Raw genomic sequence first — 20748 nt, 5'->3', positions numbered from 1 at the left:
AATATTCGCCTTGAAGGCACTCCGATTCAAATCTTCCAGGATATCTCCCCTACCGCCCTAGATAAGCGCAGGAGGATGAAAGAGGTTACTTCGGTCCTTCAATCGGCCAGTATTCGTTACCGCTGGGGCTTCCCATTCAAGCTTCAAGTGCCCCATAATGGCACGACCTACACAGTGACCACGCTAGCAGAAGGAAAGGAATTGCTGGTGAAGTTGGGCCTCCTTGATGCGGCTTCCCTGCCCAGACTACCTTCCACCCCACGCCACTCAGCTATTTGGGCAACCCCTCCACCCAGAAGAGACCGCCGAGATCAACGCCGTGACTGACAGCAATGCTCATTTTTATTCCTTTTTTTTCCCTCTACCCTTTTTTCTTTTTGTTTTTCTCCCTCAAGGTAGCGAATTATGAACATCTCCCAACATGCCCAGAGGAATTAGGACTCTCCTGGCTCATTACGGATTTCCAGTTGCGTCCGCCTGATTGTCCCTACACTCTTCAACATTGGGGGCTGGCTGGCTCTCCGTCTGTTTAGTGACGTCTGAGCTGGTTGACTTCCCACAGGTAAACTCTTCCGACAAATGCACGTTTGTACGGATGACACGGACACAAACAATCAGAGTGTTGGACCTTTTGGTCCGAATGAACAATTCTTTTTGGGTTTATGGGATGTCTTTCTCCATGACCCCCCTGAGCGATGTTTGGCCATTTTTTGGCCTGGTTTTCAGGTTTCTAGTTTTTTTGTTACTCTTTGTTTCTGGTTTTATTTTTTTGCTTTTTTTTGTGTTATACTTATCAGATGGCTCCGTCATAGTGATATATGTGTTACTAACTCAGATTGATGATGCACACACTCCTGCGGAATTGTGCGCCATGGCTGTGTCACACCTTTGGAAGGGTTGTATTGTTGTTTGGCTGCTCCCTCTCGGCCTGGACCCCTTATTGATCCTAACTGTCCCACCATTAATATATTATGGGTGTTAGAATAATTTCCCATAATGTAAAAGGGTTCAATACCCCTCAAAAGCGGAGAAAAGCATTTAAAATGTATAAATCTCTTGGAGCGGATGTTATCCTACTTCAGGAGACTCATTTCTCCAGAGACAATCACCCATCATACTTTGATAAAACTTTTAATCAAAGCTACTTCACCACATATGGGTCCAGGTCTAGAGGGGCGGCCATCTTTATTAAGAACTCTGTGATGTTTCAGGTTCAACAAATCTATAAACATCCTAATAGTCGATTTGTTATAGTTCAGGGTTCCATCCAGAATAAGCAACTAACCTTAGCCTCAGTGTATGCCTCAAATGCCTCACAGGCTTCATTCTTTAAAGAATTCTTCCAGACCCTAGATAGGTTCCACTCCCCTCATATGTTAATTGGAGGTGATTTTAACTTAGTGGCCCACTCAGGACTTGATAGAAGCCGAACATGCCCAACCTCTAAGGCCTTCCCCAAATCCCTTCAACATTCCCTGAAGTCCTCTCAACTTATAGATGTTTGGAGAGCCCACAATATCGGCTCCAGGGAATACACTTTCTATTCCCACCCTCATGATAGTTACTCCCGCCTGAATTATATTTTCTGCACCCCCCCTCTGACAGTGAAATCTACTGCAGCTAACATACACATTTGCCCCTGGTCAGACCACCACATTGTATCTACCCATATCTCTTGTTTAGGCCTCCCAAATACAGCCAGATCCTGGCGCCTTAACGACGCACTACTCACGGATCCGATGATCATTGCACAGTTGCTCGAACGCCTCAAAGAATATTTTAGGCTCAATAATGTGGAGAATATTTCTCCCATTTCCCTTTGGGCAGCCCATAAAGCTGTGATGAGGGGCCACTTGATTGAAATTTCTACGACTCAAAAACACCAAAAACAACAGGATACTCATAAACTCACCCTAGAATTAGAACAACTCTACCATAGACACACTCAGACCCCTTCGCAGGAGTTGCTCCTTCAGATCACTGAAAAAAGGAGGGCCCTAGATGACATACTCTCAGGTCATGTTGAGAAATCTCTTAGATGGTCTAAAGCTCGTTTCCTCCTTTATAGTAACTCCGCTTCCACAATATTTGCACGAAAGCTCAAACAGTCCACCCAACCGACTCACCTCTACAAATTAAAAGATCATCACGGTAACCTCACCTCTCATCCCAAACATGTTCTAAAAATTTTCTCCTCCTTCTATCAGAAACTTTTTTCTGGCCCAGACCCTTCACCTCCTCCTCCCATGCAGTCTTGGCTGGATACTCTCTCGCTTCCTCGGCTTTCAGAGGAGCAATTGGGTATCCTTAATGCCCCCTGCTCATCAGAAGAAGTCGCCTCTATTATTTCCTCTCTTAAACCCTCCAAATCCCCAGGCCCTGATGGATTCTCTGCCGTTTACTATAAAAAATTTGCTGAACCCCTACTTCCCACACTGACTAATATGTATAACCACATTCTCAAAGGAAAGCGTTTCCCGGAAGAAATGCTGTTAGCAAACATGTCCCTCATTCCCAAACCCGGTAAAGACCATACCCTCCCCCAAAATTTCCGCCCCATTTCTGTTATAAATAATTACCTTAAAATATTCGGGAGGATTTTGGCAGACAGACTGGCTAAAGTTATAACGACCCTGATATCACCCGATCAAACCGGCTTTATCCCCTCGAGGCAGATCACAGATAATATCCGTTTAGCCACCAATATACTACAGGACGTCCATATGAACACAAACCAAGTACTACTTTTGAGTTTAGACATAAACAAAGCATTTGATAGTGTCCTCTGGACATATCTAGACACAGTGCTATCCAAATTTGGTTTTAGTGGGGCATTTATACATGGCTTTAAAGCCCTTTACCATAACCCGAAGACCCATATTAAGCTTCCGGGTTGTAACTCAGACTATTTTTCCCTGAGATGTGGTACTAGACAGGGGTGTCCATTATCCCCGCTTTTGTTTGCGCTAGCCATGGAGCTCCTGTCTAGATCCATCTCTAATGACCCAAACATTAAGGGTTACACGAAAGGGGATCAAGAGTTTAAACTTAGCCTCTACGCAGACGACATACTTTTATTTATTTCAGACCCTCTACTCTCCCTCCCCAACCTCATGTCCTCCCTTCCACAAACTAACGGGCCTGGGAGTCAACCCCTCCAAGTGTTCAGCTCTACCAATTCATCTCCCACAACTTTTATTGACCACTCTTAAAGATAAATTTAAATTCTCATGGAATCACGCCTCCATATAATATCTAGGTATTAAACTAGCCCCCTCTTTGAAACAGTTATATTCCTTGAATTATCCTCCAGCCTTTTCTAATGTCAAACACCTTTTAAATCAATGGTCCTCATATCGTATATCATTTTTAGGGAGAATTCAGGCAGTGAAATGAATATCCTCCCCAAACTCCTGTTCCTCTTTAGATCCCTACCCCTATATGTTTCTCGCTCAGTTATACAGAGGATTCAAACAGATTTGCTTAGATTTATATGGCAAAATAAAAAAATGCGAATGGGACGTATACAGATGTTTAGAGCTTAGGTGAGGGGAGGCTTGGGATGCCCAGATCTGTGGAAGTATTTCCTGGCATCACGTCTTATTCAATTGGCGCAGTGGCATACCATCCCTGCCTCTATACCATGGCTACAATTTGAGCAGATCTCGGTGACTCCATACTACCTACCGGGCCTTCTCTGTTCCCGCTCAATTTCCCCTAGAGATGTCACCCCATTAAATAATATAGTTGGCCAATCACTTTATTTATGGTCTCTCTATCGTAAAAAATTTAAGTTACAATCAGACGTGACCCTTTTATCTTCCTTTTTAGGGGAACCCTCATTCCCCCCAGCCTTTTCCTCTAAATCACCATTCCTTAAGTGGACGGCAAGGGGCCTGGTGAACCTTGAATATCTGCTGCAGAATGCCTCCTTCTGTTCCTACGCTCACCTGCAGCAGACATACGATATGGGCAGATTCGAGTTTCACCAATACCTGCAAATTCGACACTTCTACTCGGCACTTATGGCGGGCGGAGTGGAGATGTCGAAGACTCCATTTGAACTCCTGTGTGGGGAAGCTGCGAGGGATAAGGGGACCATCTCTGTACTTTATCGATACCTCAATGATTATAACTCCCCTCAAAAATCCACAGCAATGGAGGCATGGGAGGTATAGATGGCCCAAGAGGTTCCTGCTGAGGACTGGCAAGATATGATAGACAACATGCACAAATGTACACGCTCTGTGTCAATTAGGGAAACGGTACTCAAACTTCACACTGGGTGGTACTACACCCCAGAGCGTCTCCATAGAATATATCCCCTGGTTTCTGGCACATGTTTTAGAGGATGCCAGGACAGGGGTACGTTGTTACACACGTTCTGGGGTTGTAAAGCCTTAGACGTCATTTGGCACAAGACTACATCTCTCATAACGCTTCTCTCCGGAGTATCACTTACATTGACTTGCCAAATGTGTTTACTGTTTGCAGAGCTTCCAGCTGTTCCCCTTCCCATACAAAAATTAATCCACACACTTTTTAGTGCGATCCAATGGGCAATAGCAATGAACTGGAAATGCCCCCACGTTTCTTGGTCGCAGGTAATTTCTCGTATGGAGTCCATCAGGACTATGGAAAGAATACACCATACTCTCCTGGACTCCATGCACATATTTGACCGAAAGTGGAATATATGGACAGCCCATCTGCTTAGTGACAGCCTAGATGATCCCTCGGTGCCCGCTGCGGACTCCCATTAAACCAGATTATACTCCTACTTGATAGAACCTATTTGTGCGATGCCTCAAGTGCTCAATAGCATTTATGCTATTAGTATTACTGAAAATAACACCCTTGTTGTTTGATGACATATTCAATTTACTAGAAGTGCACATTTGTCACAACTGTAAGCTCCCTTTTTCTTTTATTTGATTGTCTTTTCATTTCCTTTTTTGTTTTGTTACTTCTGTTTTTATGGGCTTATTTTGTATTTTTATGAGAATTGTTATTTGCACTATGTGTGATATGCCATTTAACTGAGATGGGCTTTATGGCCACCATAATTTTTGTCACCACTTTGCCTGTACACCCAGATGTTATATTTTCCTACAATAAAAACGTTTGTAAACAAAAAAATTTAATTTTGTGCAGGGACTGTTCTAAGCATGGGAAACATGCGCCACTTTTCAGGCATACTATAGTCACCCCCCAGGCACAATATTTAAAGGAATATTTCACTTTTATTGTTTCACTTTAAGCATTATTAAAATCACTGCTCCTGAAAAAATGGCCATTTTTAAAACTTTTTTTTGCATTGATCCATGTCCCCTGGGGCAGGACCCGGGTCCCCAAACACTTTTTATGACAATAACTAGATTTTTCACGTTCGAGTCCCATAGACTTTAACGGTGTTCACGTGTTTGCACAAATTTTTTGCCTGTTTGCATGTTCTGCCGCAAACCAAACCGGGGGGGGTGTTCGGCTCATCCCTAAAAACAGACATAGAAAATGTAAGCATTGATATTACAGTACTAATACATATGCTGACTGATTTCATCTCAAATGTGTACTGTATTATGAGTATTATGAGAATATGAGTACTGTATTAGTACTGTAATATCAATGCTTACATTTTCTATGTCTGTTTTTAATGTTCTAATAAATTTCTACTTTTTATAAATGATTTTGTTATAATTTTTCACCTTAAAAATCCCAAATACATCTTCAAATTTTGAAAATTGTATAAAGTTTAGCCAGCTTTAGAGAGGTTGCTGTAACATTAACCTGAAATCAGTTGTTTGACGTGATTTTTTTTTTTGTTTGTTTACTGTTCCACATTTTTTAGCTGTATTTCATACCCAGCATTGTGGTTTCTAGTTCTACTAGCAGTCTATTATGAAGATCGCTACAAGAGATTACTGAGTTTAAAATTAAATAGAAATATTTATTTAAAAAATGTGCACAGCTACTTGTTCCGTGAAACTGCATGTGCATTTCTTCTGTGTGAAATCGAATGTTATTAGGTTTTTTTTTTTTTTCCAACTGAAATGTTATTTACTCTTTCTCTGCGGATGAAATGTTAGTAATTCTTACTGAATAGAGTCACTCAATACCGCATTATGGCCACTAGATGGAGCTGATAATCATAAAAAAGTATTTATTTCCTTTGTCGATTGTCAGCTCCATCTAGTGGCCACAATGTCGTATTTTCCTGATTCATGCTATACTTTTGAATGAAGAGCATCCAACCTGGAAAGAAAGTAGCCTAATATTATACAATTTTGCCTTCTTCAGCCAGAAAAAGATGTAGGTTCTATCTCACTTGCTGCAGCTTCCAATGCACACTATGAGAAGTTCACAGTGTGCAATGAAATCAGAGTAAGCTATTTCAGTTAAGGTTTAGGTGTAAGGTTACGGGAGATAAATGATTGGTGATCAGGTCACAAAAGGTTCTAGAAATTCATTATTTCGCTTTGAATTGATTGCCCTATATTGTTTAGATTTTTTTATATTTATATAAGACTGCCTCTGAGACCAGCAAGGGCACTTTCATGGGATAGGGTCATGGTACTTATGGGAATTAATCCTGATGTTAGTGAAATTTGGTCCCTGGTACCAAAGTGAAACTAGTTGCAGAGGGGCACATTTACAGTAGGAGGGAGTTCTATGTAAGATAACAGCAGACATGTTGTGCTGCCTACTTTTTTTTATTTTAAAGCCTAATTCAGGGCAGTGATAAAATAATTTAAACTGTACCCCTACTCCCAGCTAATAAAGAATACACTACTTATTTTATTCTGCAGTCTCACATAGGCCGATGGTCCAGTTGCTTCTCTCCAGCATTAAAATGTGGGTGTGCACTCCTACTTCATCACATAAAATACAGGACCAGCAGCCATGGGATGTGGGGCATGGAGCAATTTCCATTATTTTATCACTGCTTGAGTTAGGCTTTAAGATTGGCCTCACTCTTATGCATTATGGTAACACATGGGTGCCGCACTCACCGCTACATCAGCAGCTGGTATTCCAAATGCTGGTCTTAAAGCTGCACCCAACAACACACCAACCCATCAACAGCGACAGACAGGTAGACTTCAGTACATTCTACTTTTTTTGCCATTTTATTGGCTTAATTGTCTTAGAGCAGATACCCCACAAAAGCAGCAAAAATTCCTCCACACAGAAGAACTGTCCAAGAATTCTTAATGCCCAGACAGGAATTATCTTCCAGGTTCTTAGACCTCTGTCACAGAGGAGCTTAGATTCTGTAGGTTTCACTGACCTTTGAGACAGGTCAGCTTTAGCTTCTTTAGGACTCTGCAATAGGTTAACTTTGTTTCTTAAGCCTCTACCATGGGTCAGCTTTAGGTTCTTTAGGCCTCTCCAACAGGTCAACTTAGATTCTGTTTCTGTTAGATGGTTTCTTATGCCTTTACCACATAGATTAGAAAGGGCGGGGTCACCAGGTGGCCCCACCCCCCGTTATTTAAGAACCGTCAGAAGAGGAGAAGCGTCACACAGCGGGAGCCTCCCTCCATGCCATCATGGATGCGGATCGGCCGAAAAGAAGATGAAGAGAAGAAGATGAAGAGAAGAGCGGGAGCCTCCCTCAGCTCAGCTTAGATTCTATAGGCCCAGATGGGTGGCTACATTTAAGTTACTTAGGCCTCTACAACAGGTCAGCTTTAGGTTCTTTAGGCCTCCGCCACATCTTAGTTTAGATTCTGTAGGCCCAGATGGGTGGTTACATTCCAGTTTCTTAGTCCTCTACCACAGGCCAGCTTAGATTCTGTAGGTTGTCTTGACTTCTGCTACAGGTCAGATTTAGATTCTTAGGCCTCTGCCATAAGTCAACTTAAATTCCATAAGCACAGAAAGGTGGCTACATTCCTGTTTCTTAGGCCTCTACCACAGATCAGTTTCAGACTCTTTAGGCCTCTGCCGCAGGCCAGCTTGGATTGGTTAGGTCAAGACTGGTAGGTAATAAAACAATTTTTTTTCTGACTCTTGCTTTCTCCACCACCAGCCAAAGCCTGGGAGACGAGGATTGGAGGAACCTTCTACACAGTTCCTCTTCCTCCCCCAGTGATTGGTCAAGGCAGAATAAATATTCATAACCCAATAGATTATAACTTCTCACTCTATGTACTGGAGAACACTTAACAACAGCAGGCAGAACCAATCAATTAAATTTAGTTAGGGACACCCCAGTTTAACGCAGGGCCCCTACATGGGGCAAATATTTAAAAATTTCAACCCAACGAAAATATAAATTAGATGGTAATGCATGTTATGTGTTATAGTGCACATAGGGGCAGCTTTTCAAACATTGAAGTGTGTTGACAGCTCATTCAGAATGAATTGGATGCATTAATGCAACACACCTCAAAGCTCAAAAACAGATGTGAAGGTGCCCTGAATGGCCTTAGACATTGCTGAATTAGTATTTGATTATACTCTTTGTCTTCTTCCCATACAGATTTCACACACTGTGCTTCTCTGATGGCGGTCTTTGCGAAGGCATGGGAGTCAGTGGGCTTCCTCCAGTCAGTGAACTCGGTGGTCCTGGGACTCATTGCTCAGATCAATGAGACCGCTACTGCCGATGAAATAGAGTTTGTCAAGAAGACCCTTGAGTCCATCGACCGGCAGCTGGCTGCAGGCAAGGGGTTAATGAGAGACTCAGATGTCACCAAATGTGAAGATAGCATCACGGTGGTGTACCAGCAGCTGGCTACTGTGATCCGGGCAGGCAAACTGTACAAAGACAAAGAGAAGGAGGTCTTCCTGCAATACGTAACTGATTACAAGATTGACCGCCAGCTCAACGCCCTCTATAACCGCCTGCTGGGCATCTCCGTGCTGGCAGACCAGGTGACCCTCCTGCAGCAGGTGATACGAGACAACCACCCACGTCGCTGGCAGATGATTGCCTTCTGCCAGCAGGTCAACTTTGTCCTAGCTACAGGTCTCTTGTGCCTTTTTGTTAATGGTTCTCTGACCGGGCGAGATACCCAGGTCATGATGGGCAGATGGACAGACAAAATGGCCGCTCTTTATAAAAGAATGGAAGACACTTCCAGAGACTGTGCCTCCTACTTCAAGTCCCAAGCCCAGGAAGACGTGGAAAAGTACCTACCACTAAATGAGGCCTTGCCGGATGATGAAAAAGCCTCTGCCATACACAAACTGATGGAGAAGAATTATGATTGGCTGCGCTGGGCAGTAATGGTCTCCCACCCACAAACCGATAAGGCAGTTGGGGTCCTGGTCCATGGGAACTACATCTCAGTAAGTGGGGAATGTGGCACACAGGTGGTCCTGAGCTACAGCGAGAGCCCTGTCTCTCTAGACAAGGGGAAGATCAATAAGCTCATTGGGGAACTGGAGTGGAAACTCCCAAACCCACCACCTGATATCTATGCCAACATTGAGGCTGATCCCAGCTATGCCAAACAGTACCTGGCTGAGCGCATGCTGAAGAAACTGAAGACCGGTCTGGGCAGTGGAGTCACCATTCATACAGTGCCAGGGAAACTAGATATGGCAGGAAATTTCCCCCAAGCCTCCTATGTCCTCTATGAGTATAAGCACCGCATGGCAACTGGCACTGTTTGTATCTTTGGCTGAGTGATGTATAGTAAAGCCGTCCGAAAGTTTCAGTTTTGGTTGGAAGTGGGGGTTCGGAAAAAGTGAGGGTGAGGTGTAAGTGCCCTCAAATCTTATCTTTTAACTCTACAAAAGAGTACAGCAGGAAGAATGAGACTTATATTATCATCACAGCTGTGGTTGGGGAAGTATAGAGAGCTCCAAAAGGGAGAGTTGGTTTATTACTACTATTACTATGGCCAGTATCTGCATATGATGAATTAGTACAGTCTTATTTTCTCCTGGTTTCTAGAGTGTCCTGGATAACCAGTCTTCATGTACCATATATGTCACGTGACTGTCTGAGATGTCATAAAATGGAAACAACACAAAGCTGTGTATCTACTATGTATCGTGCATGTGTGTAACAATCCAATAAAATTAGCGTAAAAATCTTTTCATGGCATTTTATTGCATTATGGCAGACTACTGCATGAGCTAAATCTTTGTTATTACAGGAACTGTTATAACAGGGAAACAGTCAATGCTCACTGATTATGGGGAAGAAGACAAAAAATTCCTAGCTGAAACCCTCAGGAAGAGAGATTAACACAGGGATCAACGTAGAAATTAGGTTTAGTGCCTAAATCCTAACTCTGGGCAATTTTTTTAAATAGTTCCCCCACCTCTGGCTGTATTATTCACCTCCACTGCAATGCTGTTCTTCTTCACACTAATTCCTTCTCACCACAAGATGTCCTCAGTCCTCTGCAATGGTGTAATGATGCAGAGAGTGGTGCATATGTTATGATGAGGACCACCCACCATCAGAAATGCCCCCTTCAGTCTGCAGCAGACTTCAGGTAACAAGCAGACAGTGGTTCTAGAGTGTGTTAGTGTTTTTTACATCATTATTATTATACATTTTTTTCTTGCAATTAGAAGTAAAGGCTCTTGCCAATAAATAAACACTATAGACAATACTTTATTTTTTTTTTAATTTTATTAGTAATAAAACTACTGTTGGATGTCTGGTTATTGCAGTTAAATAATCAGATAACAACTCCATATGTTCTGTGTGTAGATCTGTGACGGGTGATGTGGGCTCCTTGTTCTCCTCTAGCAGTCCAAAAAGTAGGAGGCGATGTTCCCGGCGGCAGGGGCCTCTGTGGCAGCCAGTAGCTCCTCCACATCCTTGTAGTGGTAATAGGAAGGACCATGGAAGATGTACAGTCCATGAGCATTACACATTGCACTGTCCACCTCCGAGTGAATGATTGTTTTGGCTGCTCCAGACTGCTTCCGAGTGTTCAGGTCCACCAGGAACATTCTGTTGCCTGCAGAAGAGAGAAGGTGAGCTCCCACACCAAGCCTGTCCCATCACCATGAATGACCAGAGCCTCACTGAAGCACTACCAGTCCCCATCAATGATTAGGTCCTTACTGGATCGTTACCAGTCCCCCATCAATGATTAGATCCCTACTGAATCACTACCAGTTCCTATTAATATTTAGATTCATACTGCATCACTACCAGTCCCTATCAATGACTAGATGCTTACTGAATCACTACCAGTCCTCATCAATGATTAGATCCTTACTAGATGGATATCAGTCCCCATCAATTTTTAGATCTTTACTGGATCACTACCAATCCCCATTGATGATTAGATCCCTACTGGATCACTACCAGTCCCCATCAATGATTAGATCCTTACTGGATCACTACCAGTTCCCATCAATAATGAGATCCTTACTGGATCGCTACCAGTTCCCATCAATTACCAGATCATTGGTAGATCACAATAGGTCCCCATCAATGATTAGACCCTTACTGGATAACTATAAGCCCTCATCAATTATTAGATCTGTACTGAATCTTTACAAGTCCCCATCAATAATTAGATCCTCACCAATGACACAGGTCACCATGAGTATTGAATCCTTACTAGATAACTATAAGTTCCCATCAGTGAATAGACCCTTACTGGATAACTACAAATAAATAACCATCAAAAATCCTTACAGAATCACTGCAAGTCCCCATCAACGATTACATCCTTACTGGATCACCAAGAGTCCCTGTCAATGATTACCGTATATCTTTACTGGATTGCTACCAGTTCCAATCAATTACTAGATCCTTAGTAGAACACTACCAGTCCCTATCAGTGATTAGATTCTTAATGGATTGCTCACAAACAAAACAGTCCATCGCGCTCAACCCAGTCACCTATACAGGTAAATGAGTGACACAGATGCTCAGACTAGCGGCTCTGTAGGCACAATTAAACAGTGAAAGTCCAACAAGGCTGGCACATGGCAGGATCTTACAAACATATCCAGACACGCATGACCAGAATCTTACTTACAGGCCTGGTAGAGACACTCTGGTGGTGTCCATATTAATGATTAGGGCAATTGGGAAGTAGAGGTTTTAATTTCAGAAGAGGTGGCATTGCTTCTTCTAGAGCTGCTATTTTATTCTGCACCTATTAGTATGCTCTGCTTCTTTAAACTTTTTGTTTCTTATTTCAGACACATAAGCCTCGTACACATGATCGGATTTTCCGAGGGGAATTGTGTGTTGACAGACTGTTGGCCTAAAATCCGACCGTTTGTACGCTCCATCGGACAACTGTTGTTGAATTTTCCGCGGACAAATGTTGGATGGCAGGCTTATAAATTTTCCGCGGACAACGGTCTGTTGTCAGATTTTTCGATCGTGTGTACACAAGTCCAAAGTACAAACACGCATGCCCGGAATCAATGCTCACCAAACACAACATTAGCAGAAGGTGCCCAAAGGGTGGTGCTAAAGACCTGAAAAGCCATATAGTATGTCACTACGTTCATGTTTGTTGACTGGCAATTGTGTGTCGTTTGTATGCAAGACAAGTTCCTGGCCAACACCCTTCGGACAAAAGTCTGACGTTTGTCTGGGGAAAATCCGATCGCGTGTACGAGGCTTTAGATGAATGAGGCTTATTGTGATTTGCCCCAGGTGCTGCCCTTCCCACATCTACCTACAGTATGCTAGGATTTCAAATATCCACGTTACTGCTGGGGAATGATGTTTAATGTTCAGTACGGGCAAATTAGCAATAGAGAATGAACAATCTAATGTACATAAAATAAATAACTGATAAATGTCTCTTAGTTTACTGAGATATTTTGCAGGAAGCATGTAAAGACAATGCCACCTGTGTACACATAGAGCACCTCTCTGCCCAGTGTTTGCAATGAGACACTTACCTCTAATGAGATATAAGTCACTGGAATGGGGGCAGGTGAAGGCGGCATCCACTGCTGTGATCCCTGGGACCTCCCACTCCTCCTGGATGGACTTTGGATATCCAGCAACTGGGATGTAGATCTGATCAGTTGAGTAGATGTTCACTTGTGACCCCTGGGGGGAGGGAAGATGAAGATAGGAATTCACATGACAGATCAAAGCTTTAGACATATAGAAGGCTGAATGTTTGCAGTTGAGGTTATGCAAGCTTACAAATTCAAAACACATTATTGTTTTTTTTAGATGGGTATTATAACTGATAAGGAAACAAATGCCTTTTAAAAGCTTGAACATTTTTAGCTAGCTCATATAAAATAGTCAATGTTAGAGCGATGTTAGGGTGAATGAAGGAGTCCAACAAAGGGAGGTGAGGGGGAGTCCATGGGGTAAATGAAGGAGTCCAACAAAGGGAGGTGAGGAAGAGTCCATGAGAGGAATGAAGGAGTTCAAAATCAGGAGGTGAGAATGAGTCCATGGGGTGAATGAAAAAGTTCAACATGGAAAGGTGAGGAGGAGTCCATGGAGTGAATGAAGTCCAACATGGGGAAGTAAGGTGGTATCCATGAGGAGAATGAAGGATTCCAACAAAGGATAATGAGAGGAGTCCATAAGGTGAATGAAGGAGCCCAAAGAGGAAGGGGAGGAAGAGTCAATGGGGTGAATGAAGGAATCCAACAAAGGCAGGTGAGAAGGACCAAGGGAAAAGGCAACATTCTGACAAACTGGATAGATGGAAAAGGATGAGACTGACAAAAGGATGAATGGAGAATTGTCTTCACTATAAGTGATCCAAATCAGGGGAGGACTGGGAACCTTTGGCCTGGGGGGGCAAACACGGCCAACTGGCTCTATCTAGGTAGGGACAGATTTCTGTGCGTTGAAGAACATCTACCGAGCAAAGGTTGACATGGTGACTCATTGATTGATGGGCATAGTGAAGGAAGGTGTTTCTTAAAGCGGGATTCCGGCCAGCGAAAAAATTTTTTCAAAGTCAGCAGCTACAAACACTGTAGCTGCTGACTTTAAATAAGTAGACTTACCTGTCCTGGGTGCCCGCGATGTCGGCCGCCCGAGGCCCACCCGTCCCTCGGCTCTCAGGTCCCGGCACGGAGCCTTGCGGCTTAACTGCCAGTTTCCTACTGCGCACGCGCGAGTGGCGCGGCGCTCTGTGGATGGCCCCATGGTTTTCTGGGAACACACACAGTTCCCAGAAGGCAACGGGGCTGCTCACCGAGGAACAGAACACGCCGCGGAATAGGAAGAGGCAGATTAGGAAGACTGCCTAGCAACAAGGGTTCAGGTAAGTTTACATTTTTTTTTTCAAATGTTTTTTTTTTATTTTTTTAGGATTTTTGGTGCAATTTTTTTTTCAGGGTGGCCCTCCACTTTAAGGCCATGGTTTGTAGTGGTGCACCTTCACACCTCAGAGCATCAGCTGTCCTGTATCTCTCATAACAGGTCATGTGACATCTTAGAGCCGCAAAGTAAGATGGTGCTGGAAAAGTTGCACATCAATATGCTATGATCGCAGATTTCAATAGGGAACAGGTACCTGTAGTTATATATTGCCCAACGTGTGTCAATGGCTAATCAACGGGTCCCACTCTGATCAATGTTTAACTTGAAAAATATCCTCACTCAGGGCTATCAGCCCAACTTTAGTATTGGCTCATGGGGCAAATACTTCTGAGTCCAGTCCTTCTATAATCAAAACATGCATGCAGCACCCTCTAGATTGCTACTAGTGTGAATGCAGTAAAATGTACATTCTTACTCATGTTTAAAACCTGTGAGTCTTAATCTGGGTCAGGGTTATTATAGTTCAGGGCTGGATGACTCTTGCAAGCCGCTCTCTGGTGCCTCCCCCTGGTTTTGGAAAGTTGGAGAACATTCCGGAAGCTGAAGGGTGGAGTCTATGAGTGTTGTTTTGCATATGTAGGGGAGCTTAGTCGATCCCCAGGCAGTGGGCCTGGCAGAGGACTAAGTGAGCCCTTCAGTGGCGGCTGGTGCTCCAAATTTTTTTGGGGGCGCAAACAAACTGAAAAATTCTGAAAAAAAAAACATCAATCGCAGCCACTGTCATCAAAATGCAGCCACTGTGTTATCAATCGCAGCCACTGCCATCAAAATACAGCCACTTTGTCATCAAAAACGCAGCCACTGTGTCATCAAAAACGCATCCACTGTGTCATCAAAAACGCATCCACTGTGTCATCAAAACGCAGCCACTGTGTCATCAAAACGCAGCCACTGTGTCATCAAAAACGCATCCACTGTGTCATCAAAAACGCATCCACTGTGTCATCAAAACGCAGCCACTGTGTCATCAAAAATGCATCCACTGTGTCATCAAAAACGCATCCACTGTGTCATCAAAACACATCCACTGTGTCATCAAAACACATCCACTGTGTCATTAAAAACGCATTCACTGTGTCATCAAAAACGCATTCACTGTGTCATCAAAAACGCATCCACTGTGTCATAAAAAATGCATCCACTGTGTCATCAAAAACGCAGCCACTGTGTCATCAAAAACGCAGCCACTGTGTCATCAAAAACGCAGCCACTGTGTCATCAAAAACGCATTCACTGTGTCATCAAAAACGCATCCACTGTGTCATCAAAACACATCCACTGTGTCATCAAAACACATCCACTGTGTCATCAAAAACGCATTCACTGTGTCATCAAAAACGCAGCCACTGTGTCATCAAAAACGCAGCCACTGTGTCATCAAAAACGCATCCACTGTGTCATAAAAAACGCATCCACTGTGTCATAAAAAATGCATCCACTGTGTCATCAAAAACGCAGCCACTGTGTCCACTGATCCCAGAAACCATGATTGTCTCCTTAATAGCAGCCAGCATCTCTTTGAACAAGGGGGAAGGGGGGCAAGTTATCAAAGAAAGATAGTCACAGTGATTTGGGGGGCTGGGAGAGGATGCTTTATGTGCTAGGGGCCACTTTGGGAGCAGAGAGGATTTGTGCTGGGGGGGGTCTAATTTTATATTCAACCCCCCTTCTAGCACAAATCCTCTCTGCTCCCAAAGTGGCCCCTAGCACATAAAGCATCCTCTCCCAGCCCCCCAAATCACTATGATTATCTTTCTTTGATAACTTGCCCCTCACGTCCTGTGTATGTGTCCATTCTCCTCCCCCTCCCCCCCTGTCTGTGTATAGGTGTCTTCAGTCGACTCGTGTGTTAGTGAGACAGGAGTGGGGGGGGGGATGGGGAAGAGAGGGACAGATACAGATGCAGCTGTGCTGTGCTGTGCTGTGCTGGAGCTCACCCTCCTTGCCAGACAGCAACCCATCCCTCATATGGCTCTTACCTTCCTCCTGCAGCTCCACTCAGCCGAAGAACGGAGCTGCCGACGTCACTTCCGGCTCTCGTCTGTTTCACGAAAGCCGGAAGTGACCTCAAGATTTGAAAAGCAATGCTCCCGCCCATAGAATCACACTGATTCTACGGGCGGAAGCTAATCGGCGTTTTCGTTTGCGCCACAAGGTGGGTTAAAAGCCCGCAAATGAAGCGCCACGTCTGCAATCTCGTGATTGCATTGACATGGCGCTTCCCATAGTGCACTGGCGTCCGGCGCCACAGTGCACTTTGTTAAAGGACTTTTTTTTTTTTTTGTTTTGTTTTGTTCTTAAAGGGGCCGTTTAAAAAAAATTTTTTTTTTTTTTAATTTTTTTTTTTTTTTGACTACAGGAGGGGGGGGGGGGGGGGGGCGGCGCCCTGGCGCCCCCTATGGACGGGCCGCCACTGGAGCCCTTAAATATGAATATGTCAAGCCAGCGAGGGAGTTTGGTTAAAGATGAAAATGAGTGCTGAGTGGACTGTCGTGGCCCCTCTGCCTCTGGCCTGGGCTCAGGTGCTGGCCTGGGAGGATCCTGACAACAGGACAACCTTGGAAGGAGTCTTTCCTGAAGGAGGACAATGTGGGTACTACAGCACTGTGCAGGGACTTACAAGGGGAGGGAATGCCACATGTAGCAGGTTTCTCTAGAAGATAGCCATGTGCTTATATCTTCCCTAACCTTGCCCTGGGAGATCTCCGGAGCAGTCAGTCAGGTAGACTGGTGAAGAGAGTCAGTCAGGTAGACTGGCTAAAAAGTGGGCTGATGGAGAAGCAGCCAGGTGGACTAGCACTTCCTGCAGTGGTAGACCTGGGATCAGTGTCTACAAGAGAGTTGGAGGTACTCCAGGATTCAGTTTAAAACACATTATGCTGCTTCCTAAAGGAACTGAGAGTGCCTAGCCTGTAAGGCTCCATTCACACTAATATTTTTCATGCTTTTCCATTCACATGTTTTTTCATGCTTTTTGAAGAAACGCATTTCATTTTTTTTTTTAACATGGGTTCCTATGGAACTTGTTCACATCAATGCATTTCTGCGCCTCTGCGTTTTTGGAAAGGGCCAAGGACAACGATTTTACCGCGATTTGTGTTTTTTTGGCTTTACGTTCACTTTATGTAGCTGGTTGCTAAGGAGCGGGCCAGGAACCCAGCCATTGTGTTCTTAACATACGATGAGTTATTAGCTGTCAGCGGGCTTCCCCGCTGAATGTAAAAAAAATAAGATTTGCTGGCTAAAAATTTTTTTTTTTTTTAATGGTGTGGAGCCCCCCAAAATCCATACCAGACCCTTATCCAAGCATGTAGTCTGGCAGGTCAGGAAAGGGAGGGGACGAGTGAGCGCCCCCACTCCAAAGCACCTTGCCCCCATGTTAATGGGGACAAGGGCCTCTTCCCCACAACTCTGGCCGGTGGTTGTGGGGGTCTGCGGGTGGGGGGCTTATGAGAATCCAGAAGCCCCCTTTAACAAGGCCCCCCATGTTGTACCCCTACCCATTCACCAAAAAAAGGAGTGTAGTATGACAAAAGACAAGAGACAATTTCTGACAAGTCCTTTATTAAAAATGTCTTCTTCTTCCCCCGCTTCTTCATCTGGTCTTCTCCTTCCCCCGCTTCTTCCTTTGGCCTTCTTCTTTCTCCAGTGTTCTTCTTCCTCTGCCTCCGCTCCCCTCACTGACTCACTGAAAAAAAAAATGGACCTACTCCGACGCTGCGATGGGCGGATGAAGACATTCAGAGATTCCGCCCCCTTGTGATGTCACCGCCCAGGGCTGCGCTCCGCCAATCTGTCTACTTCAGTGTCGTACATTTCATATTTCTTCAGTGAGACCCCGCCCCTTGTGACATCACAGACACATCATGCCCCAGGTGGTGACATCACTATAGTCTTTTGTCACACTACACTACCTTTTTTGGTGAATGGGAAGGGGTACAATGTACCCCATACTCATTCACTGGGGGGGAGGCGGAATATGAGTGCCCCCTTGTTAACAGGGGCTTCTAGTTTCTGATAAGCCCCCCCGCCCACAGACCTGCACAACCACCGGCCAGGGTTGTGGGGAAGAGGCCCTTGACCCCAAGGCAGAGCCCCCCCCATGCTGAGGGCATGCTTGCTTGTCCCCTTCCTTTCCTGACTGGCTGGGCTACATGCTCAGATAAGGGTCTGGTATGGATTTTGGGGGGGACCACCACAATGCCAATCAGGGCCCAGCAGTAACACCTGTCAGTACCTCATCATCGGTGCTGCCCATCAGTGCCATCTATTAGTATCAATCAGTGCCACTTGTCAGTGCCACCTATCAGTGCCAATCAGTGCTGCCTATCAGTATCCATCGGTGCCGCCGGTCAGTGCCCATCAGTGCCGCCTGTCAGTGCCCATTTTTTTTTTCAAAAATGTTGGTCTTTTTTAGTTTGTTTAGCAAAAAATAAAAAACCCAGAGGTGATCAAATACCACCAAAAGAAAGCTCTATTTGTGGGAAGAAAATGATAAAAATTTAGGTACAATGTTGTATGACCGCGCAGTTGTCATTCAAAGTGTGACAACGCTGAAAGATGAAAATTGTCCTGGGCAGGAAGGGGCGAAAGTGCCTGGTATTGAAGTGGTTAAGGAAGTGGCAGCCGGCTTCCCAACCCGCTTCTTAGCAACCGGCTATATACAGTAAATGTAAAAAAAAAAAAAAAAAAAAACAATTTGTGGTTAAAACGTGATTAAAAAAACACGGAAAGCACAGCAAAAAGCACTGCAGAAATGCTCAAAAGCAACATGCATAGATGTGAAATCGAGCCTATGGGGCTGTTGCTGATCTAACAGAGACTGTTAGCTACTAAAAGAGGAATTAATCCGAGCTGTACAGACCAAGGAAGAGAAATCAATTGGAGTTGTACAGAGTAAGAGAGATGAATCAACTGGAGCTGTATATAGGGAGGAAGTCATTCCTGGTTTTGTTGCTATCAAGTTGGGCATCCCATAATTCCTATACCCATGCAAATTATTACCCTGGAATAAACCTAAAAACAAAGCTTCCTTGTGTCTGTGAAAGTGTGGAACTTACTTGTGGCCTGGCTGTGCAGCAGTGGGGAACCCTGTCATCTGCAACCCCTATGGGGGTAGTGCTACACACAAAAGGCACCATAAATATTAAATCTGTACTGTCTCTCAACAAAATTTAGGAGCCAAATAAGACAACTACATGACTTTGTGTTGAATGGTTAGCATTGTACAGCTGCTTGCATGTTGGATTAACTTTTTGTGGTAATGGAAGGATGGTGGAATGTGGAATGGATGGTGCCAAAGGAAGGGTGGAAGCAGGTTTTTCTCTCACTGAAGAAAAGTTAGAAGGATATATTAAAAGCCACACATTGGTCACTGGTCAAAATTGAACTTTTGGTTGAAAAGAAATGATCAGTAGCTTCATTCAGGAGACTCTTCCTCTACCCAGTTGCTACCTTCATTTCTCAAACTCCCAGTAGAGGAGCAGACCTCATGACATGTAGTGGTTCAGAGTTCATGCACCTTCTCACTGGGTGTCCAGCTTGTCCTTCTGCAATGAATTTCCGGAGATCTCCAGGTGGAAATGGACATTGGCCAATCAGTTCACGTCAATCTCCATATTCTGGGCACCTGTGATGGCACCGTGGAGACTCTACTCTTTATATGCACAGGACACCACTGGAAATTCAATATTCTTTCATGAAATGAAGCTGGAATCTTAGTCACATGATAGCCATTGAGTACAAGACCTGAACACACTGCATGGCAGTGGTCATGTGGCCTTGAGCCCAACCTGAGTTAATGGAGAAGTATTCCATAGGTACAGTTGTTGGAATGGGGACTAAATTAAGCGTTAGACAGGGTCAGCAGCACTCTGGAGAAGATATGCATTGAAAGGAGAATTTTACTAAAGGTACAGTTGTCCTTTAACCATATTGGTTGAAGAACTTTGACCTGCTGACATTTGATAGAGGACACTCAGACTCACCTGCATAAAGTACATATGGTTCCTGTATGAGAAAGCAGCATCCACCACTCCTTCCAGGGTCCTCCATGTGTGACTAAGAGGCCATGCATGCCAGCCGTCCTTACTGGTGTCCAGGCGGAAGTAAAAGCCACCTGCGAAGAGGGAGAAGATACTGTGTCATTAAACCTCTACACCAATCACAAAAAGGATCTATGAACATATAACAAAAATATATTTCTGTGCTTTCTCCCTCTGCTGATTGTTATCAGTTAGTATTTTTTCCAGCTTTTTTATGAACCACAGAACACCTCCACCCAATGTCATGGAGAAGAAGAGAGGGAGAGGTGTCTTGAAGTGAATTTATTACACTTTTGTTCTTAGGTTTAAATATGCTTTAAGAAAAACACATCTTACACCTAAATCATGATATCTCTCACTCAAGACAGGAGACCTCTAGAAATCTACTCTCATTCATACAGGAAGCCACTAGTGATCTACTCTCACTCAGAACAGGAGACCTTTAGTGATCTACTC

At 44.1% G+C, this 20748-nt stretch overlaps 2 protein-coding genes across 2 annotated transcripts in view; one reads left to right on the top strand and one right to left on the bottom strand.

Moving 5' to 3' along the window:
• The window catches only part of LOC141126744 (uncharacterized), a 25601-nt gene extending 14703 nt beyond the window's left edge, over positions 1-10898 (top strand). The window contains exon 2 of the mRNA XM_073612708.1: positions 8486-10898. Within this exon, the coding sequence (XP_073468809.1) occupies positions 8509-9636 (1128 nt within the window). The 5' untranslated portion in view covers positions 8486-8508 and the 3' untranslated portion in view covers positions 9637-10898. The remainder of the gene's footprint in view (positions 1-8485) is intronic.
• HPX (hemopexin) overlaps positions 10579-20748 on the bottom strand; it is a 26455-nt gene continuing 16285 nt past the window's right edge. Inside the window, exons 8-10 of the mRNA XM_073612707.1 lie at positions 20236-20366; positions 12850-13003; positions 10579-10931 (exon numbers count right to left, since the gene is read on the bottom strand). Of these exons, the coding sequence (XP_073468808.1) occupies positions 10714-10931; positions 12850-13003; positions 20236-20366 (503 nt within the window). The 3' untranslated portion in view covers positions 10579-10713. The remainder of the gene's footprint in view (positions 10932-12849; positions 13004-20235; positions 20367-20748) is intronic.

The sequence above is a fragment of the Aquarana catesbeiana genome, linkage group LG02, assembly GCF_042186555.1.
Source record: "Aquarana catesbeiana isolate 2022-GZ linkage group LG02, ASM4218655v1, whole genome shotgun sequence".
Classification (NCBI taxonomy): Eukaryota; Metazoa; Chordata; class Amphibia; order Anura; family Ranidae; genus Aquarana; species Aquarana catesbeiana.
Note: the sequence above shows the minus strand (reverse complement) of the source record. Positions and strands in the feature narration are given on the sequence as shown.